Below are 25,177 nucleotides of genomic sequence, written 5' to 3' on the forward strand. Positions count from 1 at the left end.
GGACGCCGTTTGGCTGTAGATGTATTCCAAGGCGGTCCATGCCGATTTGACTCCTCGAATTTGAGCATCAGACTCCGAGTGTTTTCCAAGGCTTCCTCTGAAAGATCAACGTAACGACACTCTGCCCTGTCTGTCCACCAAACGTGAACGTCCGATACGTCGCCTCATCACGGAAAGCCAGTCCTCCACCCTCCGGCGCAAGCCAACCCACCAACTCATCCTTGGTCCAATTACAAGAAGTAATGACCAGAAAACATCCAGCCTTGATCAATGGTTCGACTTGCGATAGGTAAGTCTCACACGGATGAGGTCCCTCTCCAGAGTGCGGCATGAGCGAAATAGCATCGAATGTACCCTTATCAAGCACAACCTCGAACCCCTGCCCTAGCCAGTCTCCAGCAGCCTCAGTCAGTAGATCCCATTGCTCAAATCGTACATTGGCATAAGAGTCCACATCGTCATCGAGCGCTTCCCTCCGTTGAGTATCCAGCTGCCGCGCTAGCTCAACACTCTTCGGGCTGTAGTCGACGCCCACCATCTCTCCGGCCCAGCGCTCGCCATCGTCGTTCTCATCTTCGCGAAGTGCGAAGAGCATGTGGCCATTTCCCGTGCCAAGATCTAGAAATCTTGTGGTTGAGAGACCAAGAGGGCCGCCATTGCTGGATGCATAGGTCTGTAGCTTTTGGAGAACCGTGTCTTCTGCATTGCTTTCGTCGAACCAGATTATGCCCTCGTCTGAGGTGTCGGTGGAGTTGTTGTGTAGTTCACGGGTGTAGGCAGCCTCCCAGCTGTGAGGGCGTTAGTGGTGAGGAGAGGGACGAAGCGGAAGGACAGGTTGGGTGTACTATTCTTTCGTTCCAAGTTCACTTGGGTCTAAGAGTTTGCGTTCTTCGTTCGGAGTGGAAGAAGTCATGCTGATGTTCTGTCGATGGCACTATTTCAACCGTGGCTCACGATACCGGAAGAAAGCTCTGCGCTAATCAAATGGCGGAGGATCGTCAATATTTGATGGACAACTTTCTCTCGCCAATCTTGGATTGTCCATCGGCTGTTGGGTCTCTCGCCTGTTTTGCAAGAAGATGCAGCCTTTAGCGACTTTACATCGTCTTGTCACACGCCAACATCGTTGTACCGACGTCTGCGACCTGATCATGTCGCCACGTGGATGGCCGGGCCACTGCGGAAAGAGCACCGGAAGAACATGGGCTGACCAGGACATCGGGACCAGCAGGGATGCCCTGTGTCTTCATTCAAAAGGACACCATCAACAGAGAAGGACGAAGTCTCTATCACATGCACGTGCACATGCACATGCAAGAACACGTCGCGTGCCAGAACAGCGCAACTCCCAACTCGAGCCCCCACACACGTCATTCCACGTTCATGTGCCGTTCCAGGCTACCCTAGGAACAACTTTCTGACATCTTAGCATCTTCGGTGGCAAGAATCAGTCTCGACATGAGAAGTCGGTGATAACGACACAGCATGGCGGAATCGGAGAGCAAGGCGTCGTTGTCTGACGATGAGCGAAAGGCGCTTTTCGACATCTTGACGCACCACGAGACTTATCAAGAGATCGAAGACTTCAAATATCCAGGAGCGATCCATAATTATGGGCCACCCTTTCAGGATGGTGTCAAGTCACCACAATCTCCTGTCCTACAGGCTCTGGTGTCCAAGTTCTTACTGAACCTCCCTGGGTTGAAGGACGTCTCGCCACAGTTCTGGAAAGATAGAGTCGAGAAGCTCGTCCAGGAACTCGCGGAAGCAGAGCTTAGCGAGAGTTATGATAAGGGAGTGCTAGGAATTCGAAAGACCCTGGCCACTGCTATATCAGCCCTAATCGAATATCCCGCACGAGGTGCACTGGGCGGGTTTCCCAAGCGGGAAATCGACAAGTCACGAAAATACGATTCCTCGAAGCCGGAAGATGTGCTACAAGCATGGCGGGACTGTGTCCAGGAAATCGTCTACGGGAGCTTGCTCGACGAGCTATTCGTCAAAGTCGCAGAGACGGAAGATCTCGGGCAGCATGAACCAGTGGTTCAGGGCATGCACGAGTTCATCATCGTCAAGTAGGTCTTGTTACTCCGTTAGATTCAAGGATGTACTAATGAGATGGATGCAGTCTCGCATCGATCATGCACTACACCTTGATCTTGTCACCAGAAGGGCCAACTATGCTCAGGATGATCGAGAGTGTGCACAATTTGATCCCGTACATGGTCATCAGACAGACACTCAAGGTTGGCAACGTAGCTACCATGTTAAGTGGTGTCATGAAAGTCGTTCTCGCCAAAGCCAGTGTGGCTAGCGTCACCAACTGGATAGGCCTCAGTTCTGGGGCTGATGAGGGAATGAACTTACTCCAACAGTACAACCCCTGACCATCACACAAGTTACATCTCGCTGACTTTATCTCAGAATCATATCTCAAGTACTTGGCTGGGACAAGAGAGAGCTTCGGAAGCGTGCCGAGAAGATCGAAAAGGACAAGAAGGCGCCTCCTAAGGAGGTTCTCAAAGAACTGAAAGACTGGATTACTCGCGATCGCAACGAGCATGAGGAGTGTCGACGCCAGAGCCGTGAGCAAGAACGATCTATCGTCGCAGTCATCCTCTCGCTGTCATCGGTATCGGCAGACTTGAACGAAGCGCAGCATGAGAAGGCGCTGGCGTATCTATCGCTGAATCTGGCTGTACGAGATCGACAAGAGATCGTTCGAGTTCTGTGTCAGCGGAATCCAGACATCCTCACAGCAGCGATCAGGGACGCCGTCGATGCATACACGCCGATGATACGGCACGTACACCAAGCTGTCAACCTGAGCGATACCATGTGGGACTTCGAGCGTTTCGTGACAGATATGCTGAAAATTGCCAAGCCAAGCGGTCCAAAAGGTTCCGAAAAGCCTCCATCTGTGGAGGCATTTGTCGATCTTCTCCATCGCCATCAAAGCAGCAGCCACAAGTTCTTGCACCAGGTGGCTGTCAACGATAAGGAACTACTATCTTGGTGGAAGGACTACGCTCTGTCAGCAGCGGGCATGTTCCGAAGCGATGAGAAGCCACCTGCCAGTGGCTCCGTTGTGTCTGACACGATGGTGACGGGCGGTGTCGAGAAGATGCTGGATGCGGAGTTTGCACGTCTTAGTGAATCAGACCAGGAGGCCGTGAGGGAAGAAGTCAATGCTCATCGCAAATATGTTGACGACCTGCATACCGCATCTGCTTCCCGCGTGAGTGCTGTCATCAAACGAGATCAGGCGACGCCGTTTGGACCTGGAGCCTATCTTGCACGATGGCAGCAGCTTATGGATGACACTTTGATCACACCCGCAACTCTCAAAGGACCAGTTCGACGAGGTGGAAGCAAAGGCGTCAAGGACGACAGCAGAAAGGACATCGAGGGTCAAGACGCTGGATTTGTGTCTGAAGAGAAGGTTCAGAAGACTGTTGGTGAAAAGTTACCAACGCCGCCTAAGACCGAAGCCAGCTTGAGGCATTTCAGGTCTAAATTCAAGGAGGCGCTCGCTACTGGGTAGAGGTTACAGTACCACAGCTACAACTGCAGTGGCGACTCTTTCTGGCGTGTGAAGGAAGCAGCTTGCAGAACTTTCCTACCGCTTGCTAGTTTCCTACAACTGACCTACATGCATAAAGCGTAACCACTCAAGCGGGTAGCTGCTCGAGTCATTGGCTGTGCTCAAGCTATATACACTCTCGAAAATTGAGACATGCCACATATCATGGCGAGAAACGATAGGGTCTCACAATATTACTACTGATGATGGGTAGCAGACATCAGACCGGTTCAGACCGTACGCCATGTGCTTTCCACAATCAATGACGCTTGGAGCATACCGGATTCCAACCTTCAACAGGCGATTGCGTTTAACTGGACCCTACTAGCCTCAACACTGACAGTCCGCCAAGCTGGAGAGGGCAGAGCACCTCGGCATCTGATAAAAGATGCCGACTGTAGGGACCAACTCTCGACTCGACATGCACAATTACAGATGATGTCCATGACCCATGCCTGGAACAGGCAAAGCTGGCCCAAAAAGGAAGAAGCCACGAGCGTCGTTGGAATACACTTGCCCCGTGCCGCAGACGCGACGCACATCACGCCACGCTTCTCTGGTCACTAACATTTGGGGTATCGTGCCCTGATTCGAGTATGGCATGATTGAACTAAGGGAAGGACGCATGGCATGCATGAGAACAACCAGACCTTGGCGACAACCAGAAAGTTACCCATCGATCTGTGCTACCGTGGCGGATTTTAGGCTTGGAGATCATGGTCGATTCGTTGTCCTGGACCACAACCTAGCGGGTGGTTGCAGGACTTCCGTGAAGATTGATCGTCCGGGCGACACCAGGGAGCACGATGATGCTGTGTTCCATTTTTTGTGTTGCTGCGTCGGAAGGCACACAGCAGGTACAGCGCGCACAGCTAGCAGAAATGTCATAGCGCTATACTGCAGCTGTGATTCGGCACTTGGTCGAGAGCTCGGTGTCACTCGACAGCAGCGATGAACTCTTCACCCTCAAGCCTCCCTCAGCGCTGAACCTATGCTCCTCACGCACTTTTCTGCACATCAGTTGAGAACATAAGTTACCCTAATCAAGGCGAGCAAGCAGAGGCATGAACACTGCGCCTCAATACCAAGCCATAGTCAAAGAGGATATTTGCTACAGCGACTGACGAGAGCCAGGACACCGCGAATCGAATGCCTACGGCGAGCAGTCGACCTGTCTCAACATCCCTTCACCAGCCAATGCAGCAGCTTCAAACCACGACATTGCACCCACTGTGTACGCCATCTGAATTGAGCCAGGCAGGAGCTATCAGGAGGACCCGTCGTTTCCGGAACCACAAGATGGCCGTCAGGATATATGTCAGTGTGACACACATTGCCAGGATCTGAGCTGCATGAACAAAACCGTAGCTGAAGAGACGTCGGAAACAGAGTGCGGGCACAACAGACCATCAGAACCGGTGCCTGTACTTCCTTGCCTACACCGGACATTTGCGTGGAACACCTCAGATCAGTCGTAGCCTTCCATATATAGCATTGCCGTTGGCCGCCCACAGCGCTGCAGGTGTTCACACAATGCCGGTAGTATTTCTCCCATCATCAATCTGGGCAGCTTATTAGGGATGCTGCTGAGATTCCCCTCTACAGCTTAGAAATCAAAGGAGATGCTTGCATACCAAAGACCATTCACGACCCTTGTCAACCTCTCACATGGCAACAGCAACACCTCCATCAAACACAGGTTACCAACTACCGGACACTAGAACGCTAGCATAAACACCTGGTGCACTCGGCTTTCCCGGTCCGCTGAATCGCGAGTTTTCTAAAAAAAATTCAGAAAATAAGATATAACTTCGTAGTATAGCTAGATACGAGAATACAAATTTCTAGAAATATAGAACTAATAGTTATAGATCTATCGATGATTTGAGTTTCGTAATATTAAATACACTATAAGTTAGTAGAAGTTATAGCTATATATACAAAAGTTTGTCGTAAATTATCGACGTCGATAAGCGCTAAGACTTTGCTATTCTTTGCTCTTGGGAAAATAGACTCTTAGTATATAGCATTTTAAGGCACGTATTCGATAACGTATATATAGGCGAGCATTTTAGTATATATATTACTATATATAAGCGCTTCGTTATTGCCTAATATACTGTTTTGTTTGAAACGTCGCGGTTTAACGCGACGATCGAGGAAGCCGAGTGCACTAGGTGTTTATGCTAGCGTTCTACTGGAAGTGCTCAACTTACCGTGCCGCTCCGAGCCGATGACCCTACAACGCTCTCTCTACCCTCCATATTGCACATGAACCCGCGGGCCAAGCAGGAACATCCGGCACGCATCTCATGTATCACCTACATCCACACGATATTCCTTCTCTTTCCTTCCATTCGCCACTCTTGTCTTCAGACTAAAGGAGGTCCGCATGCACTTCCAACCTCCGCTCCGCGCAACGAAAAGCTCAGCTTTCAATTCGCTACAGTACCAGCGAATCACGAGGGACTTGCAGGTTGATGCTGTAGCACATGTCATCCCTCGGATGAGGATGATCCGAGAGCTTCCCCTGGTGAGCTTGTGTGCAAGTTGAAGCTTGAGACGCGGACGCTAATGGATGGCTGCAGCGTCGCCCTCTGCAAGTGCCACGAGCTCCTTATTGGCTGTGACTGGATGGCTGGCTGGCTAGCTATGCACATACCGCAACAGCAGCCTCAGAACAGTAGGAGGACAGTAGAATAGTCAAACGTCTCCAGTATATCTCTCTCTTCTTCATTCATTTCATGCATGGCATGCCGTACATACTCTCATAGCATAGCGCGGAGGAGGGAATCTCTAATCCAATACTTCATCAACAAAATGCTCCATCTGATTCGTTCGTGCCAATCCATGCTTCCCGAGTAGCCCCTCGGCATCGCTGCTGCAACGCTCTGAGCAAAAAGAGAACGGGGAAACGAGAAAAGGCTGGCAGTCAGACAGCGCTGTTAGGGAGGCGGTCCCACCTCCGACGCCAAGTCAAGCCAATGGAAAAACGCCTCCTGGTTCATACTAGTGGTCCTCGTGCAGGGTGGTATCGATGTTGAACAACGGAAAGGTTCGTAATCATCTAGTCACGGTCCATGATTTCGCTGCCCTCGCCGAAGGCTTCGTCTCCATCGACTTCGTCAAGGATCGTGGCTCCCATCATGCCCGTTACGTGTTGGGCGCCGCCGCCGTGGATCATGATGGGTGCGTGGCCTCCAATCCAGGTTGCACTCCCTGGGTTGGGCGCGCTTTGGCTTAGGTTGGAAGGTCCTGCGCCAACCTGGCTTCCGTGTGGTGAGAAGTTGATTGCTGAGCTGGGCCCGTGGATGATGGGTGTGTGGCCTTGTGGGTAGTTGCCGTGCACGTTGACATTCACCACTGGAGTATTGCTGCCGTCAGAGTCTGGGTTCTGGTCGTCAATATCGACATCGATGAGATCGCTATCGTCCACCACAGATGGCGTGACAGAGCCAGCTGCCGCCACGTGTGCCTTCTGCTCGTTCAGGAACTCCCGCAGTCGCGCGACACCAGTACCAGAGAAGACGCAAAAGACATCACGCTGGTGCTCGTTAAATTCCGGCGGAGCCTCTCGACAGAATGCAAGAAGCTCGTCCCGCAGGAATGCTTGGACGCCAGTCAAGCTCAGATGCGTGAGTTTCGGACAGTTGTTGAGAAGGATGTGGATACCCTGATGCATTGTTAGCGTAAGCGGCATGTGCATAAGTCGACGGGTAGACTTACGTCAAGTGTCAGAAGAGTGCAATAACTCAAATGAACTCTTTCCAGTACGCTGATACCATTGACCTTCCGCCCGTGCTTGACCTCGCCAACGGCTAGGCTGTATATGCTCCTGTCAGTGATGCCAGCACACTTGACCAGGCCAATTCGCTTCAGCTTTGGTAAGCCAGCTAACTTCATGATGCTGTTGTCTGTCAAATTGCTACAACACGCCAAGTCGATGTAGCGGATGCGGTTGCACGCTTTCGCAAGTGCTTCAACAGAAACGTCCGTGATCCGTGCACAGTGGCCAAGGTGGATGTAGTGCAGGTTCTTGCCGAGCTTTGTAATGGCCATTACAGCACGATCAGTGATCTGTCTGCACTTGGCAAGGATCAGATTGCGAAGTCGCGGACAAGTGTGAATTATCTTTTCTACTCCTTGGTCGCCAAGCTCGTTGCAGTCGGTGAGGTCCAAGATCCGAAGGGAGTCGAAGGTGACTGGCATTTCGGGGTCTCCAGGAAGGTCCAAGAATGCGGAATCGTTGATGCGAGAACAGTGAGCCAGTCTCATCTCTCGCAGATGCTGGCAAGAGATGAGAAGGGTGGTTATCGAAGGACTTTCGAGGTTCTGCAGCCCATAGAAGTCGACTTCCAGAAGATGCGTGCTGTGATTGGCGACTGTCATGATGGAGTTGTCCGTCAGCTGTACGCAGTTGTTGAACTTCAACCGCTTGAGATGACGACAATTCCGTGCGACAGCCACAATTGAGGCATCAGTAAGCTTCTTACACCCAGTGACGTTCAAGCCCTGTAATCGGAGGCAGTTGTCCGCAACGGTGAGCATGGTCTTGTCTGTGAGCTGGTCCAGACCGGTGACGTCCAAGGCGAGCAGGCTTCTGTTTCCATCCACCAGCGGCTGCAGACTCGCGTCTGTCAACTTGCAGCAATTGGTCAGCGTCAGTCGCTCGATCCGCTTGCATTCTCTCATGCCTTCCAGTGTGCCATCGCTCACACTGGCAGCCAGGGTAGACATGTTCAGCCGCTTCACGAGCTCTTGATATGCAAAGAACTTGTTGCTCTTCCGTATGCTCCGCACCACGCTCTGTATGCAATCCCATTTGCTCATCTGCGGGCGATGCCAGAGCAGTCCCACGCTGTTCCGCGCCCACTCTTTCGACACCAGCATGCACATCTGCAGATCTCGCGGCGATGTCAGGCGGGAGAATATGCTGATGAGGAGCTCGGCGGGCAAGCGGTGAACCGGTGACACTCGGCATCGCTCCTCATATTCGCGTCGCATAGCCTCCGTTTGTGAGAGCTCCGGCGAGAGGTCGCCGCCGAGAGAGGACTGGGAGTCGTTCGCTTGCAGCATGAAGGAGTCATTGTCGTCGTCGACGCCGCGTTCGGGGGATGTGCTGGAGGAGCTCGAACTGGATGCGCTGGACATGCGCAGAAGCCGCCTTGCGCGCGCCATTGTGGGTGGGCCAGGCAGGAGCTTGGTATGGTCGAGGTCGAGGTCGAGGTGGCCGAAGGTGAGTCTCAGTGATGTGTTCCCTTATGAAGTTCGTGCCGTGCCGTGAGGCTTCCAGTCCTGATCGGATCGTGTTGGTTTTCGCGCAGGTGACGTACTGTAGGTGCAGAGTCGCGAGGTGCGCCAGATGTAGTGTGCCGGAGGGTTTGGGTGAATGTTTCGGTGCGTCGGCGACTACTGCGGCCGATGTGGTCGACAATGTTCTTGGGCACTTGGAAGTGCTGCGAGCTGCTCGAGAGGGTCGTTCCGAGCCTTCGAGCGTGGTGAATGGCAATGTTGTCAGATGTGCCCTGCTGCTACTGCAACTGCTGCACCGTCGTCAGACTGCAGTCGCGAAGTGGGCTGGTCACCGGCCCGAGCCAGTATCTAGTGAATTGTGAGATGAGGCTGAACGATCGCTGGACGCCGGCAACGGCAACAGCATGCAGGGGCACCACTCCAAATATAACACTACACATCGACTTCTACCTGGCTGTTGGACCTGGAGACCTGGATCCCCGAGCTCGATCATCCCGTCATCCATACACAGTCAGCCATGCAGACACCGCGGCACGTCTAGACCGCAGCTCCGCTGTTCAGATGAACAGCAGAGTATCACAGCCACGCGCTTCTGCTCATGCCTGTGTCATGTATCAGCGTGTTTCCGAAATAGGTACACTGACGTCTAGTCTATATCTCCACTCCTATGCGTATGCTATGCGTCTTAGGTTGACCCTTCATTCCCACCATGCTCGATACCCGTCTACACACCAGCGGCTTGATAAAAGTCACGAATGCCTTGACGCAACCCCTGCTCGTACTCCCAGACAAACTCACCAGCCTGCCCACTCTCCCGGAGTCGCTTCAGCACCCACAGATCACGCATCCCAATCTTGTCTGCTCCACAAAGATGGTGCTGGCTGCGCATGCCGAAGAAGACCATCGCATCGCTGAAGCCAACGTCCCATCCCTGCACGAAGCGGTCGTGCTCATACACGCCAGGATGATTCGAATCCCAATATTGGCAGTGCGAGCCCCACGAACTGCCTCGGAGATAATCTCGCTGAGATTGGGCCTGGCTGATGCGTGTCTGGAGGTCGTGAATTTCTAGGGTGAGTGATGTTGGAGGAGTGATGGCGTGTTGCTCCGTCATCTGCCTGAAACCCCACTCGCCGCCAGGCATCCAGTCCATCTTGTAGGTCCAGAAGTAGCTGCCCCCTGCTCGCTGCTGATATCGTTGCGACTGAGCATTGCCGAAGCCACGAACCAGCTGTTCTTTAGGATCGCATCCGCCTTTGGCCCACGAAGCGTCTCCAAGTACGCAGCTGTATTCACCAACCACAGCCTGAGAAGCGCCTCTATCGACGACACTGCCGCATTTGAGCTCGTTCTCGTGCAGCTTGCTCCCGACTTCCCCGGTGATCTGCTGCGGTGACTTTTGCTGGTCGCCATCGGAGAAGCACCAGTAAAGATGAGTGTCGATGACTATTGGATTCGCGTGTTTGCTGATCATGGTGTTCTTCCCCTGTATCGAGCCCGCACACCGTGTAAGATCCCACCCATCAGAAATGTAGATGGGCATGGTGCAATCGATGGTCGAGAGCTCTGTCAGCACATCACAATACCATTCGTACATCCCGTTCGCATCCCACTCGGCCTCGTTCACGATCTGGATGCCAGACACTGCTGGCATATCGCGCACTTGTTGGGCGATGAAGCAGAGACAGCGAGTGGCGAGACTTTTGCACTTACGCGAATGCCAAAACTCGGCCTTGCCACTGTTCGTGCCCGAGTGATCTCCTCCGTTGGCACCGCCCGGAAGAGCGTGAAGGTCAATCAAGACACTGATCCCACGAGAGCCGCATCGCTGTATCAAATCTTTGACCGCTTGCCAAGCGTGTTGATACACGGCCCCAACAGCTTGGAAAGGTGTGTTTTCGCAGCATGCAGGTCCCAAGGTGAAGTATCCGATGGGAAGACGGATGGCGTTGCACTTTCCGACATCACGTAGCCAGTCAAGGTCAGCATCGCTGGTGTATTCATGCCAGTGTCGTTCGAATCGCTCGCGGGCCTTGTCGATGCCCTCCATCTTTACCCATCCTTCGACGGCAGTCAACTCGCTTGAGCCCGGGAAACTTTCGTCATGCATACAGCCGGTTAGCCATCGTTCTTGTACGAAGATCGAGCCCAAGTTAGTTCCATGGTGGTATCGATATCTGATGACGTCTGCGAGTGTTGGCGGCTGTATCGATGATGGTCCGCCAGCTGTTTGGCTGTGCGATGAGGTGCGCGAGTCGCTGTTGTCTAGGGCAGCTTTTGCTTTGTTGAGGAACGTCTTCATGTTGACTTGAGGCTTGAGGCTTTTCTAGAGACGTTCAGATACAGAGAAGGTGGAGATGCAGGTCAAGATTGTTAGTGAGGATGGTAGACCAGGATGGCTGCATTCAACGTGGAGCAACAAAGCGACGCAGGCTGCGTCATTCTAGGAAGCGTCGAGTTCATGGCAAGACTGAGACAGCCGACGTGAACGATCATCGTTCTTGCAAGATCACGTTGGCGGTCTGGAGCTTGCTGTTTGCTCTTGTCGTGATGGACCGATGGAAAGAGTTGCAGTCGACCTCGACGAGCAAAGTAAAAGAAAGTGGGGGGGCATGCGCGAGGTGATCGATCGATCGTTCGTTCGTTCGTAAACTATTCCCTGGTCTTATTCCAATGCACACTGCACCGGGGTATATCCGCTCTGATAAACTCTATAGCTGACTGCTGTCATATCCGCTCTCTTGAGGAATTACCACCTTCTTACTCGTTGCCCACCCAGGCATACGCCACTCCGGTCAGGCCGGCAGCGGCGGCCCACACACCAGCCCATCCAAGGGAACCGACGAGTTCCGTGCCCTCGATCGTGAAGTAAGTGCGAACAAAGGTGTTTAGGAATGAGCATGCAGCCAGGATCGCAGTGCGCTTTGCCAGGATCTCTGCTCTCCGCGTGAAGACAGTGCTATCAAGACGAAAGTTATGGAGGATAGTCGCCACGAAACCGCTCTGCACGGTGTCGAAAGGCGCCACAGCTGAATCGGTAATGCCAGGGTTGCCGTGAGAGCCAATGGCTGGCACGAAGACGAACTGAGTCGCTGCGTAGCCCAATGGCGCAAACAAGCCAACCAGAGTCCAGATGGCAGTGGTATGCGCCTTCTCAAGACTTCTAACTCCATCAAAGTGGAGAACAATGTATACTGGAAGCCAGGTTACAAAGCTTCCATAGACTACCAGCGAGTATATCGACGAGCCGAACAGCGCCGTCAAGTATTGGGTGCCCTTGTCTTGCGCGACGCGTTGGTTGTCGGTCCTAGGACCGGAAGTGTCATGACCATGATTGAGAGTGCGGAACAGCCAGAAGGGCAACGCGATCGTGACAATGTCGATGAGGAGCGGAATGATGGTCGCGAAGAAGTCGATGCCGTAGAAGGTGTTGAGCAGGAAGTAGTGGGGCACGTTGTTGAGCAGCGTGAGGTAGGCGAGATCCAGGTCTAGGAATCGAGTCAGCGGCGGCGAAAGGCAAGATGAAGCTTTGGAGTCCACAGAGGGTTGTTGTCGTGTACTTACAGTCGTAGCACGCGTACCATGCGATGCTAAGCTCCGAAAGCTTCCACAAGACCATTGCCCCGATGTGCCATGCCGACGTCAGGTCGCGACTGACCGCGGCCAGCTCTGGTCCAGCGAAGCCCGACACGCCGGAGTACAGTATCGAGCTGAGGCTGAGAGACGTCAACGCGACGAGTGGGAGTCGCAATGCTGATGGGATCTTTTGCGCCGGCGCGCGCACGCGCACGGTGTCGTCTGCTGCTGGAGCCATGGCGGGCTGTATATTGGAGTCGCGGGTGGGGAGGCCGTTGATAGCTGCAGAGTTGCGCGTCTTCGCGTCGGCGCGGTGATGGTCGTCCGGTTGTACAGCAAGTATCGGCACGTGAGATGCCATAGATCGAGTGTTCCAAGTTGTGTTTGTTTTGCACACTAACATGCCGAAACCTTAACGCGAAAGGACAGCGGTCCGAGCGTTCACTGCATACCTAGGCACGTCATCTCCCATCTTCCATCCGCACATCACCTACCTATCCAGATCTGGGCCAATCAATGCTTGTATCGTCCGCATTTACTGCTCTGCTAACACCGATGCAGCGTTCAGGTGTCTCGCAACTTCGTGCTGAACAGGGATGCTTTTTGGGCGTCTGCATGAGGGAAGTTTGCTCAGCCTGAGAGCGGCAATTATTGAGGTAGGTCGGATCTTCGTAGATATATCAGTTGCTCCCGATGCGTGATGCTACAGTTGACCTCAAGGGCCGCAGCAGCACTGCAGCCACCAAGCCTCTCAAACACTTCGACTCCTGTCGTTCAAGGCTGGCTCCTACGATGGAAAGGAAACGGCAATACTCTCTCATCTCGAACAACCATCATTCACACCCAGAGAGCACTTCGGCGTCACTCTCAGCTTCACCACCGCCCTCACATGCTGTTCTATCATTCCGGCACTCTTCACCATATGCAACAGCGCTTACAATAGCGCCGCGTTGGTACTTTGACGACGAGCCGATGCACAACTGCCCTTTCCACATTGCGACTTGCCAAGGCTGCAATGGCACAATCGAAGATGACCGACTCGAAGATGAGGATGACACGCAATCGAACCCTTCTGGGCTGTCCTCCGTGCCCGAAGACCTCTTCTCCAGACCGCGATCAATGACTCCGTCGTCCAGCGTATCGTCTTTCCACAGCCCTGAAGCTACACGGATGCAACTTAAAGAAGAGTTCCTCAAGCTGTACTTTCCCGCTGGCATATCCGGTCATGACACCGACTTCATGTACTCAAAATTTCTGGCGCGAGAGGCCCTGGACGGAATGGGCACCACAATGAATGCAGCAATCGATGCTTTATCCCTCGCCCAGCTGGGAACGGCGCATGCTGATAAGCGCCTGATACGTGAAGCTCAAACGCAGTATCAAGTGGCCGTCGCAAACGTCAATGCAGATCTCGCACAAGCCAATGCTAAGCAGGACGATGGTCTCCTGGGTGCTAGGTATCTGCTTGGGGTTTGCCAGATACACAGCCCGCTCTCAGCATTTCGAAGCAAAGAGTTACATCTGAACGAACATCTTGCCGCCCTCCGAGAATTGCTGCTTGCTAGAGGACCGAACAGCCAGTACTCGAGATTGGCGCAGCTTCTCCTGTACAACTTCCGTCACGTATCTGGAATCATCGGCCATGCTGAGCGGAAAAGAGTTGAACTTGCGGGTCCTGCTTGGAAGCGCTGTTCGGCGATAACCGATGGCATCATGGCTTCTCTCAGTGAGCACCTCATCAGTGTGCCTGGTGTCCTCGAGAAAGCCGACCGAGCAATGCAGCGGCCACACCGAGAACTTGGTGAGCTATTTGCAGTACTCACTGAGCTTGCAACAATGGAGCGCAACACACAAGCATGGCTTCTTCATTGGTACTCATCCTTCGATGCAATGCCTTACTGGCAAAATAGTGTGGAATATTATACACATTTTGAGCGATCCACCAAAGGCGCACCCGCAGTCTTCAGCAAAACGCTACGATTCCCGTCATTTTCGCACGCAAGCGCACATGTCACATACTGGATTTGCCTCCTACAAATAAAACAAACCATGCTCGAGATCAACCGACTCTTCGGCCCACCCATATTGCCAAAGTCAGAAGACACCCTAATCGCAGAAGCGACAGAATGCGCCGACAGACTGTGTGAGAGCTTGGCGTGGATAACACAACCCAAATATGGTTGGTGCGGTGCTCTACGATCAGTTGGACCTCTCCACTATGCTGAGAAATGGTACGCAAGCCAGATGGATATACAAAAGACAGCCTGGTGCCAGAAAGTTGGCGCGAGTATCCAGAAAACAAATAACATTTGTGTCCACCACAAAGGCGGTCAAAATCTACACGACGTCGGTGATGAGCTCGATAGGCTCCTGGACGCAGATACCGAGGACAAGCGATATCTTCCCTGCTGAGGGGCCTAGTGAACAGTATCACCGACCCTATCGAATGTCGATCTTTGGAAGGAAGCAGCCCTGCATGCAGGTTTGGTGGGCCCATCCATCTCGGCAATTGCAGGAACGACATAGCCCTATGGTACCACGCCTTTGGCTGAGAGTAACACGTCCCGTAGAGCAGAGGTAGTTCATCCTTCGATGCTATTTTCAAAGAGCATGCAGAAGGCACCTGCTGGCGTGTATGACAATATAGCAATGTTGACGCGCGCTGGTCATTGGGGATGAAGTGTTGGTTGAGCTTAGCGTGGAGCTGTGGAAGTAGTGCGAAAGATGCTCATGGTTGATGACTTATGCATTGAAGATAGAACTCAATACCTCGCTGTCCTGGCACAGGCGTTTTTGTATGCCACCTCCTACCGGGTACTCCCCGACACATCGAACATGATCAACCTTCTAGAAAGAAGTCCCACGCCGATTACACGTTCGGCTCTCTGTCGATGCCCAGGCCCGTTGAGCGCTAGTAGCAGTTCCCTCAATGGACCGTGAGCGCTACAAGAAAGGATACCGCTCAGTGGTCGAGACGGTATCGCGACTAACCAGCGCCCGCAAAATTGACGCACGGCGGATAGGATGGAGACTGGGTACCGATTCTGCGGTCGCTGCAATGTTATTGCCCGTCTTGGATAACGTCTTAGTGTACAAAATGTACGTTAGTCCTTGGTGTAGTGTTGTGACAGAACCGCGTGGATCGTTGGAGGTTGAAGTGGTACGACTAAGGAGTGATGATCCTGGTCACACTCGCCGCAGCGCAGATGTGCGAGGGGGCCGTCACTCTTTGGATGTCCGAGATATGAATGCGTTACGCTGTGTGAGGCGCAGAGCTCAGCCTCGGATCATCTGTTGAGCTCAGAGCCTGGATGTAATGTAGGTTAATGGTATCCATACTACTACCATTCTGTCTCGATAGGGACGATGCGTCTTGCTAATGCATCGTGACATCGGAGCGTCTCAACGGCATTTGCGATGGGCATGCTGGCATTATCAGACGGAGTGTACAAGCTCTTTCAGCACAACTCATGATCTTAAACGAGAGCATATATTGATGGCGCAAGAAAGAAGACGTCTCTTCGGTTCTTGCACGTTTTCCAGCTTCCTCCGCACTTTCTCCAGACCACAGATCCATTTACGATCCGGGCTTTGGCGCTACGTTTCACATGTGTGGCGGAGCACCAACGGCGTCAGGGACGAGGTGCACACGCATTGGCGTCTCACTTTGCGGGCGATGATCGACGCCGCGCCCTGGGCGAGTACGCAGTCTGCAGACCAGGAACAGTCTCCTGTTATTGCGAGAACTTGACATGATCCATACATTACATCTTCCTTTCGCGCATTCATTCATTGACAACGACTGACGCGATCGCGGGGCGCAGTTTGGGTACCGAAACAGCACAGCCCGTGATTACACGAAGCGCGAGAGGCTGGTCCAGGCGCGTGCGTGGCAAACACTCGAGCATTGTGGGCGCGGGCAGGAGTAAGACATAAGCAGGAAGCCAAGGTCAGGACACATATCGTAAGCTTTTTGGGAGCAAACCGCGATTCGACTACTACATGCGACGACTTTTCGAAGTCCACGACATCGGACCGGCCACGAGGCACGACGACTCCCAAGCACGGGCGTGCGAACGATACCCTTCATAATGCCGAGTATACTATCGCAGCGCGATATAGGATCTTCACTCGCTGGCGTCAAGGATACCTTTTCAGGATGGGACAGCTGCATGAGCAAGGCATATTGCAAGTGGCCTGTGATAATAGGCATAATCATAGGGTCCTTGATCATCCTATCGCTCGTATGGTGTTGCGCAAGGTGCATATGCTGCGGTGCTGAATGCTGTTGTGGCTGTCTTGCGTGCTGCAATGTATGCTGCCCCTCACCTAGAGGCGGACGTTCAGGCAGGAACGAGGGCTACCAGCAAGCACCCCCTACACCCTATCACAACCAATACCACCAGCCTCCGCCGCCAATGTATACCAGTGGAGCGGCAGGCTACAGGAGCGCAACTGTACCGCAGACAGCGACGTTCGATACGCCTTCGAAGAGCGCGAACTTTAACGAAGATGCACTTCCTGCGATGCCAAGTTGGGACAATGCAACGAGTAGGAAAGTAGAACAACCTTATGAGGATGTCGAGATGGAGAAGTTCGATCAACGAGGGACAAGTCCGAATCCAGGATCACAGATGCTATACCAAAATCCAGAGCCCGCATATGCTGGACAGCAGGACAATCTACTGTCCAGGCAGGAGACCGGACGGTACTCTGACGGAAACAGCACACACCATGTCGCAGCTTCGCACTCCGGAGGCATTGGCACGATGACTGCCGCAGCGCAGCCATATCATGATTACCAGCAGCAGCGGCAGCTCTCCCCCTCGCCATATGAGTCGCAGAGTCAGAATCGTGGCCCGGCTTCCCCATCGCCATATGGATCCTATGACCAAAGTCGTGGACTAACCTCACCTTCTGCGTACAGCTCGCAGAACGAGATCCGAGGACCTGCTGCACCTTCTCCGTACTCGCCAGCATTACGAACTCCAGTCTCGCCACATGAGACCACTCACACTCCTCATGCTGATTCGAGCGCGAACTATTTTGGGGGTGGGCAGCGAGGAGGTGGTGGCTACGAGGCAAGCATTCCTCCGAGCTATCACATTGCGCCGCCTAGTGATATAGTCTCGCCTGTGAGTCCGCAAGCCAGCTACCCCGGACAACAACAATATCAGGCATATGGAGCCTCGAATACTGGAAGGCAGGCCGCTCCAGGGTCATGGAGGGAAGTTTAAGTTTCGAAGTCGTGTAGCGCTGCGTATCCGGTGCGCCACCCCACAAGCGGTTTCATGCCTACGGAGAGACGATTCAGAGCTTCAGATCCTGCTTCGAGGCTATTGGCTTGGAGACGATACAATCTAGCACATGTACGTTGTATGTCTCACATGAAAGTGGTCCTTTTCTGCAATGTAAATGTCGCCGCGCGGTCGTGTTCGGAATTCGGCAAGCGGGTTCGAGAGGCATTCGTGCTCTGACACGTCTGACTGGACATGAAATGTGAGAAATTATCTTTCGTCCATGTTCTGTCTCAGATCAAAGATGGAGCGGATTGAGGATCCAGATGTCATACTCGGCAGATTGTGGATCGTCGCAACAGAATTACCTTCGATGCATCGCCTCGCGTAAGTACTGTCGAGATGCGCTGGACAGCCATTGGATCCAAGATGTGAGAAATTAGCATTCGTGCCTGCCGTGTCTCAGTCGGGTGGCAAACAGTCTCCATAGTTGACTCGCCTCAGGGTGGACAAGATGATCAAGCCTCCGACTCTGCTCTGACTTCACTCCTTCAGACACATCTTCAGATTCTTCACAGAGCCGCGACAGTGACGTAGTAATGCAGCTTTTTGTTCGCCGTAAAAGCGCCGTGGCTAGCCGGGATTGACAGTGGAGTCGGCGGCTTCGAAACAAGCAGACACGTCGAGATCGAAGCAGCTGGACTTCGTTGTTGTGAAGATGAACAAGCAACACGTGCAGCTGTATATGGTCATGTGGGAGTGTAACAAAGGCATTGCAGTCGGGCCGAAGAAGGATGAATGCTCGCGTGGTCGTGCATGGGACAACGGCCAGAAGCCGGGTCGAATTGCGGGGGAGCTTCTTCTTGGAGTGAGCGAGGTCGATCTGCTCAAAGTCGTGCAACCACCGCGCACGTTCAGCTGTAAATCGCACGACACACCAATTGCTATAGAGCTGCTCCATCGTCGCCGCGACTCTCCGACTTTGCTCCAGACGCTTGCTGTCACTGCCACTGCCACTGCCACTGCCACTGCCACTTTGTTGTTTCTTGCTCGTCGTTCTTGACAGCTCCGCCGAAACATCAGCCATCAGCCATCAGCCATCAGCCATCCTGGCACCGAGCAGACACCACCGCTCCCACAGCCTACCGACCCAGCCCAGAGAGGCCACACTCGCCCGTCTCAAGCTCGCCAGCAACGTCCCTGACCTCAAGGAAGAAGACGAAGAGCTTCCCTTCTTACGCGACCTTCGAGGGAGCAAGTCGATCTACAGCAGACTTCGAGGACGAGCTGCCGAGCCAACAGGTCTTGTCACTCTCATCGTCTTGGTATTGCTAGTGCTCTTACAGTTCATCCTCCCGGTCCCCTACAGCTCGCTATTCTCTCTGCGATCCCGCTACCCACCGCTCCCACCGCCGTCTTGTCCATCGCCGAACCCCTTCGTCTCAGAGCTGTACTGCCGAGCTCCACCGCACATACCCGGAAGCTTGTACAACCCGAGTCCGCGCAGCATGGCATTGGCTCAAGCAGCAGAGCGGGTAGCCGCTGAGTTCGAGTACCCGAAGGAAGATGTGAACCGAGGCGTCAAAGAGTTCATCCGCCAGATGGACGAGGGTCTTGGTAAGACTGGTGCGACCATGTCCCAGATCCCGACCTACGTTACGGCTGTGCCAAACGGAACCGAGAAGGGACTGTACATGGCTGTTGATCTTGGCGGAACCAACTTCCGAGTATGCTCCATCCAGCTGCATGGTAACAGCACCTTCAGCTTGACGCAGAGCAAGGTCGCTATACCGAAGGATCTCATGGTTGCGAAGACGAGCCATGAGCTGTTTGCATTCTTGGCGAAGCAGATTGAGCTGTTCCTGAAGACACATCACGGCGAGCACTACCAGGGACACAAGGAGAAGAAGAAGTCGTTCATGAGCGAGAGGGATGAGGAGGTCTTCAGCTTGGGCTTCACATTCAGCTTTCCAGTGCAGCAATCTGGTATTAACAAGGGCACGCTTATCAGATGGACCAAGGGATTCGATATTCACGACACTGTTGGCAAAGACGTCTGTGCGCTCTTACAGCAGGAGATTGATGCTCTCGGTCTGCCTGTGAGGGTTGCGGCGTTGGTGAATGACACTGTTGGCACACTCATGGCAAGATCGTACACATCACCTGGCAAGACTGGTACACTTCTTGGCGCCATTTTCGGCACCGGGACGAACGGCGCATACGTTGAGAAGTTGGACAAGGTCACGAAGCTGAACAATCTGGGCGCTGAAGCTGGCGATGTGGACAGGACTACTGGCGAGATGATCATCAACACTGAGTGGGGCAGCTTCGACAACCAACTGTCTGTTCTGCCAAACACACAGTACGACCGCGATCTTGACCGGGAAAGTGTCAACCCCGGCATCCAGATGTTCGAGAAGCGCGTGTCTGGCATGTTCTTGGGAGAGATCCTGCGTCGGTCGCTGATCAGCTTGTTGAACGACAAAAATGTGCCTCTATTCACGGACGAGCACAGCAACCAGAATGATGTCCACAGCACCACAAACGTTGACAAGGATTCACCTCTGTACAAGCAGTGGGGCATCGACACCTCTTTCCTCTCCATCACTTCGGGTGACAACTCAGCTGGCCTCAAGGTTACCCGCCAAACGCTAGACAAGGAGTACGGTGTCACTGCTGCTTCGTCGGAGGACGCTGAGGCAGTACGTCTTATTGCGAGCGCTATTGGCAAGCGTGCCGCGAGGCTTTCTGCTGTTGCCATTGCAGCAATTGTGATCGCAACAGACAAGCTCAAGAAGCCGACCGACATCTCCACAACCAACAACGCCAGCCTGGAGGTGAACGAGGATGATGTCGTCGACATTGGTGTTGACGGCAGCTTGGTTGAGTTCTACCCCCGATTCGAGGAGTACATCCGTGAAGCACTCAGGGACATACCAGAAGTCGGACCAGAGGGCGAGAAGAAGATCCGTATCGGCATTGCCAAGGATGGCAGTGGCGTGGGCGCGGCATTGATCGCGCTTGTGGCCGACAAGGCTATGAAGAGTAAGTCATCAACAGACGATGGTGAAGAATCTCGCACTTACTCGCAATAGTATCAGCACCCAGCACATCATCAGGCGGTGGCTTTCTCCAGAGCTTGATCTCGAACATCAACAGAAGCATTCGGTATCGTGTGTAGGCAGCAATTGGGTACTTTGCATTTCATGGGGAGAAACACAGCATGTAGCCGAGGAGTTGAAATTGTAAAATGTTGTATGTAGGGGGCACTTTTGCACATGGCATAGGCGCTTACTGGCGCAGGAATTGACGGTTTCAGAATAAGCCTCCCCGGGTCTTGCTTTGAATGTCATACCACGCGAACAGCTACGAATGCCCACGGACCCTTGGATGACGGCGAACATCCGAGCAATCATCTGGCGAGCATCAAAGCATTCTATCGACGATCCACTTTCTCCGGTCCGAGCACGTGCTCTTGCTCTCCCTCCAACTCTTGATCCGATCCACAAGCCATCCAGAAGACACTCCCTTGGCCATCTCGCCCAAGCGCGGCACTTCGCTTGTCTTGCAACGAGTTTGCTCATCGAGCATGAATTGGAGACACTTCGTATGCTGCATACAGATGGAACGACAGGCATCCAAACTCTCTACCGGTCCTTGGTCCATGCCAGCATTGTTCGTCCAGTCGGCTGTTCCAGTGCTAGGCTGTGACATAACACGAGGCAGGATATACTCGTCGAACACGTCCTGATGCCGCAAAATCTTCGAAGAGTTCTGGAAAGTTTCAGTCAAAGCCGCTTGATTCAGTCCTCTATTCGCGGTAAGACTTACACCTTTTGTGCCCGCGATCCATGCCTGTTCGAATCGCCACATGTCCTCAACAACGACAGGCGCAAGGTGATGATAGGACACAGTGGGAGTGCACCACCAGTCATCCCTCTCGTACGGTACATTGCCGATCTCTTCGCCCTGGAAAATTGCTCTGGCGTTGATAAAGTGCGCGCCAACCTCCCGTAATACAGCACCAAGCACAGCATCTCCGGCCCAAGTGTTCTCGACATACTGGTCCCAGAAAGCTCGTTCCGCCTGGTACTTCTCCACCATCATCTCGAGCGCCGGGCGGGACAGCACAAATCCGGTCCCTCCATGTGCGAAGTGTGTGGTTTGCAACATGATCATGCTGCCCATGTAGATTGGGTCGTCTGAATTGAGCTCTGGTAGGTAGTTGAGCAACGTCTGCCAGAAGATCAGGGTATCCACTTCGACGAAGAGGTACCACTTGGCATCTGGATATTCTTGCAAAGTTCGGGTCGCCATGGGAAGGAACTTCCATTTGTCCAATTTCCAGCCAGGATTGCCAGTGTTCCCATACTTGCTGGCATGCGAGGCACTTACAGGACCGCTGAGCTCCTCTGGTAGTAGCACTGAGCGACCGCCATCCTGGAGCCGACGCCAAAGGTCGAAGTCGGGGTTGTTCTGTTTGATCTTGTCATCGATCGACTCTAGAGCGTCGATAATCTGGATCCCCTCGTACGTTTCCGCATAGTCCGAGAAGACCAGAGACCGAGGATAGCATGTCAGTGTGGTGTTGATGTGCACCACGAACTTGTCCTGGAATTCAGTAGAGCCGGTTTTAATGACGACTACCACGTCTTCTGCTCCGGGCAACTGGCGACATGCCAAAGGTCTCTCGGTGGAAAATGGGAGCGGTGCATCGTGTCGCAATGAGCTAGAAAATCGAGGAGAGCCGTAAAGGTACAAGAAGATGAGGAATAATGTAGCGACAACGGCGGCACTTGCTTTTCGGGGCATGCAAGAAGCACTGTTCGACAATTGCATCTCTCCGGTGTGTGGGCTATAGCATGGTCGAGTGTGTGATATCCTCGATGGCGCTACAGTCGACTCCGGTAAGGCTACAGTATGTCTTACTCACAGTCCATCGATTCTGAGGCTCTCGCACTGAGGTGCGTGGCCCTAGTTCGCAGGCCTGTCTCGCCATGATACCCGTCGGTTTGCGACTGCGTCCCGCGGCTGGCTGGGATTATCACCTGGTCGCATCTTCGACAAGGCTGATGCCAGGTAGCTGAGTATAACGAGCATTTCACGCAGCACTAGGAACAGACCATGCCACTAACTTAGCTGTATGCGTGATCAGTACCCAACAGCCGACGCCACATGCTTCGCCGCACCCCAGCTCGGATTCTCGCGTTCCGACACATGGTGTTGCTGGCTTGTATCAATTGCCACACACGCTCAAAATACACGATATGTAGCTCAAATTGCTCAGAATAGCATCGCGAATACAGAATTTGAGAGCCTGTGGGCACTATAGTGGGCTCCATGGTGTGTTGTTGTATGTGGTGAGGTGGTGAGAAAGCAAGAAACGCGTGAATCTCGACACGGGCGCATGAAGCTTTGGTGGGGCTCTCACCAAAATCCCATGCCGAAGCGTCAACACCAACCTCTCGGCAACACAACGTGTTTTTACGCGATATGAGCATGCAGAATGTGGAAACAGATAGCTGCGAACACATTGGGAAAAGAAGCAAGTTGATATGAGCAATATTGGTGGTGTTGATGATAAAAAGTCACTGGGGTGCGGCGACTGCTGGGGTGCGGCGAAGCTTGTGGCACAGCCGACGCCCATCGATCCTGAGGATTCCTTGTTCCGATCCTGCTCGAGCACTCTGCAACGTGGAGAAATACTCTGGGTGACACAATGAAACGAGGTTACCGGGAGCCTGGTCATTTCTAAGATTGGGCTGACCACAACCCACGCGCTTCATCGCGCTTTTCTCCGGCCACTCCGCCGGTATCTTTTCCGACGATTGGCGACGCATAATTGACACCAATTGTATATCAGCTCTGCTTCTTTGGCCTACAAGCACCTTTCGATACGGGGATTTCACGAAACTTCGTTGACTGGGATCCTGTGGAGTTACAACTGTGCCAACGACCCTTGTAGTCGCACCCGATACCTCTTCCATAGAGAGCACGACGATTCGATTGCTCAGCCTTACTGAGGTACATGCATCGCTACAAGGAAGGCGTTCATCTTGTTGATCTACATGCTGCACACAGCAAGCCGCATACCAGCCGCATCTGTAGGCGCTCGGACAACCGGAGATCTCTGTCTGGCCGGATCCACCAAGAGACTGGCGATGTACCTCATGCGAAGATTATCTGGTATGGGCTCAAAGGACGGTAAGTATCTGTTGCGCCCACAAAGAGCAGTGACATCGGTCGCAACGTGCGCGGTACTGAAGCGATAAATTCCCTGGCTGAAGAGCTGGGTCGTCTCGAAATTGAAGCGTGCTCGAGCACAGCCTGTACTCGGAGGCACTATAGAACACACAGAGCTTGGTGCCCGATATATAGACGTGGTCGATGTTTACATAGCGACCGACTTCTGCACAATGAGCTGTACCGGCCTTGGTCTTCTTCTGATACGTGACGAGCCATCAATGGCTCGTGTCAGGCCTTTTGAGGTACGAGCCTCTTGTAAGCTTCTTCTCGATGTCATCGCAACGCATCCAACTTACTGTTTCGCGTGGTCCCACTGCTGCCCTGGTGAAGGCCGGTGAAGGCCGTAGCGTCGATAGCTATGCACACGCAGCCCCATCGCCGTTCACTTGGCCGCGATACCATTGCCAATTTTCGTGTCCAATCTTCCTCTGACGGCCTTCACGTAGCACCAACGTGCCTTGGTCGGACTCCTGACCCCGGCTGCTGAGATGTCGTTCCTGTCTCACTACCAAATCTTCTTCCCATAGTCATCCTCCGCCCTCCAGCGTCGCGACCTGCTTCGCGAGTTCCTGGAAAAATGGCTTTCCATTTGCCATGGTACCTGCCTTATTCCCCCACGGGGATGCGCTACTCCTCCCTGCTTGCGTGTCCTGCGGCTTGTAGGTGGGCGGCACGTACTGCTGTGCAGCCAAAGCGTGGATCTCAGCCAGGTTAAAGCCGTTCACCGACTTGTGTGCCTCTTCCACGGGTGGGCCGTTTGCGGCGTTGACTGAGGATCGTTGCTGCCAGACGTTGGTCGGTGGTTGCTTCGGAGGCTGGGAGGGGTTCTGTTGGCTTGGGGACGCGGTGTTGGAGCGATTCTGGGGAGTGCGGGCGGCGGAGTGGGAGTTGCGTTTGCCCCATACGCTGGCAAGGTGTTAGTTGCGGTATGGAGGAGGTGGGTTGAGCAAAGGTCATTACCCTTGTGGAGCTGACATGGTGGTGGTCACGCTGGGGTTGAGATGGCGAGGATATGGTGGGATACTGTTGTATGATTGCCTGGCTGTCACACTGCCGTGATTGTAGTATCCCTCGGTGTCGTACAAGTGACTATGATGGAGTGTTGTATTTGCACGTGCTCACATGCTCACATGCGCCAGAAGCTGGAGATTGCATGGATTCCTTGCTGCGATGTGGCCATACCCTCCAGAGTTAGGTTCTAGAATAGCTCCTCCGCGCCATGCCGAGCTCTCATCACACTCGTCGTGTTCATTCACCCACGCACGGCACGCTGCTTCCTGCA

The 25,177-nt window shown here is 53.4% G+C and overlaps 10 protein-coding genes across 10 annotated transcripts; 4 read left to right on the forward strand and 6 right to left on the reverse strand.

Moving 5' to 3' along the window:
• Positions 1-67: 67 nt before the first annotated feature.
• On the reverse strand, positions 68-913 carry CLAFUR5_01824 (Methyltransferase; the record flags this gene model as incomplete). Its single annotated transcript, XM_047900972.1, has 2 exons — positions 68-788; positions 846-913. The coding sequence occupies 2 exons, from the start codon at positions 911-913 to the stop codon at positions 68-70; spliced, it is 789 nt and encodes a 262-aa protein (XP_047756616.1).
• A 572-nt stretch (positions 914-1,485) lies between these two features.
• On the forward strand, positions 1,486-3,544 carry CLAFUR5_01825 (uncharacterized protein; the record flags this gene model as incomplete). Its single annotated transcript, XM_047900973.1, has 3 exons — positions 1,486-2,075; positions 2,129-2,374; positions 2,425-3,544. 3 exons carry the CDS (start codon positions 1,486-1,488, stop codon positions 3,542-3,544), a joined length of 1,956 nt encoding a protein of 651 aa, XP_047756615.1.
• A 3,106-nt stretch (positions 3,545-6,650) lies between these two features.
• On the reverse strand, positions 6,651-8,761 carry CLAFUR5_01826 (SCF E3 ubiquitin ligase complex F-box protein grrA; the record flags this gene model as incomplete). Its single annotated transcript, XM_047900974.1, has 2 exons — positions 6,651-7,256; positions 7,310-8,761. The coding sequence occupies 2 exons, from the start codon at positions 8,759-8,761 to the stop codon at positions 6,651-6,653; spliced, it is 2,058 nt and encodes a 685-aa protein (XP_047756614.1).
• A 799-nt stretch (positions 8,762-9,560) lies between these two features.
• Positions 9,561-11,138, reverse strand: CLAFUR5_01827 (Glucan 1,3-beta-glucosidase 3; the record flags this gene model as incomplete). Its single annotated transcript, XM_047900975.1, has 1 exon — positions 9,561-11,138. One exon carries the CDS (start codon positions 11,136-11,138, stop codon positions 9,561-9,563), a length of 1,578 nt encoding a protein of 525 aa, XP_047756613.1.
• A 458-nt stretch (positions 11,139-11,596) lies between these two features.
• Positions 11,597-12,773, reverse strand: CLAFUR5_01828 (uncharacterized protein; the record flags this gene model as incomplete). Its single annotated transcript, XM_047900976.1, has 2 exons — positions 11,597-12,324; positions 12,401-12,773. 2 exons carry the CDS (start codon positions 12,771-12,773, stop codon positions 11,597-11,599), a joined length of 1,101 nt encoding a protein of 366 aa, XP_047756624.1.
• Positions 12,774-13,384: 611 nt separating this feature from the next.
• On the forward strand, positions 13,385-14,824 carry CLAFUR5_01829 (uncharacterized protein; the record flags this gene model as incomplete). The annotated part of the gene is made up of 1 exon (XM_047900977.1): positions 13,385-14,824. One exon carries the CDS (start codon positions 13,385-13,387, stop codon positions 14,822-14,824), a length of 1,440 nt encoding a protein of 479 aa, XP_047756623.1.
• Positions 14,825-16,503: 1,679 nt separating this feature from the next.
• Positions 16,504-17,649, forward strand: CLAFUR5_01830 (uncharacterized protein; the record flags this gene model as incomplete). Its single annotated transcript, XM_047900978.1, has 1 exon — positions 16,504-17,649. One exon carries the CDS (start codon positions 16,504-16,506, stop codon positions 17,647-17,649), a length of 1,146 nt encoding a protein of 381 aa, XP_047756204.1.
• Positions 17,650-19,157: 1,508 nt separating this feature from the next.
• CLAFUR5_01831 (Glucokinase) lies at positions 19,158-20,830 on the forward strand (the record flags this gene model as incomplete). Its single annotated transcript, XM_047900979.1, has 2 exons — positions 19,158-20,694; positions 20,745-20,830. 2 exons carry the CDS (start codon positions 19,158-19,160, stop codon positions 20,828-20,830), a joined length of 1,623 nt encoding a protein of 540 aa, XP_047756215.1.
• A 245-nt stretch (positions 20,831-21,075) lies between these two features.
• CLAFUR5_01832 (uncharacterized protein) lies at positions 21,076-22,488 on the reverse strand (the record flags this gene model as incomplete). Its single annotated transcript, XM_047900980.1, has 2 exons — positions 21,076-21,423; positions 21,481-22,488. The coding sequence occupies 2 exons, from the start codon at positions 22,486-22,488 to the stop codon at positions 21,076-21,078; spliced, it is 1,356 nt and encodes a 451-aa protein (XP_047755461.1).
• Positions 22,489-24,422: 1,934 nt separating this feature from the next.
• On the reverse strand, positions 24,423-24,872 carry CLAFUR5_01833 (uncharacterized protein; the record flags this gene model as incomplete). Its single annotated transcript, XM_047900981.1, has 2 exons — positions 24,423-24,801; positions 24,856-24,872. The coding sequence occupies 2 exons, from the start codon at positions 24,870-24,872 to the stop codon at positions 24,423-24,425; spliced, it is 396 nt and encodes a 131-aa protein (XP_047755475.1).
• Between the last annotated feature and the right edge of the window lie 305 nt (positions 24,873-25,177).

The sequence above is a fragment of the Fulvia fulva genome, chromosome 1 (assembly GCF_020509005.1).
Source record: "Fulvia fulva chromosome 1, complete sequence".
NCBI classification, from domain to species: Eukaryota; Fungi; Ascomycota; class Dothideomycetes; order Mycosphaerellales; family Mycosphaerellaceae; genus Fulvia; species Fulvia fulva.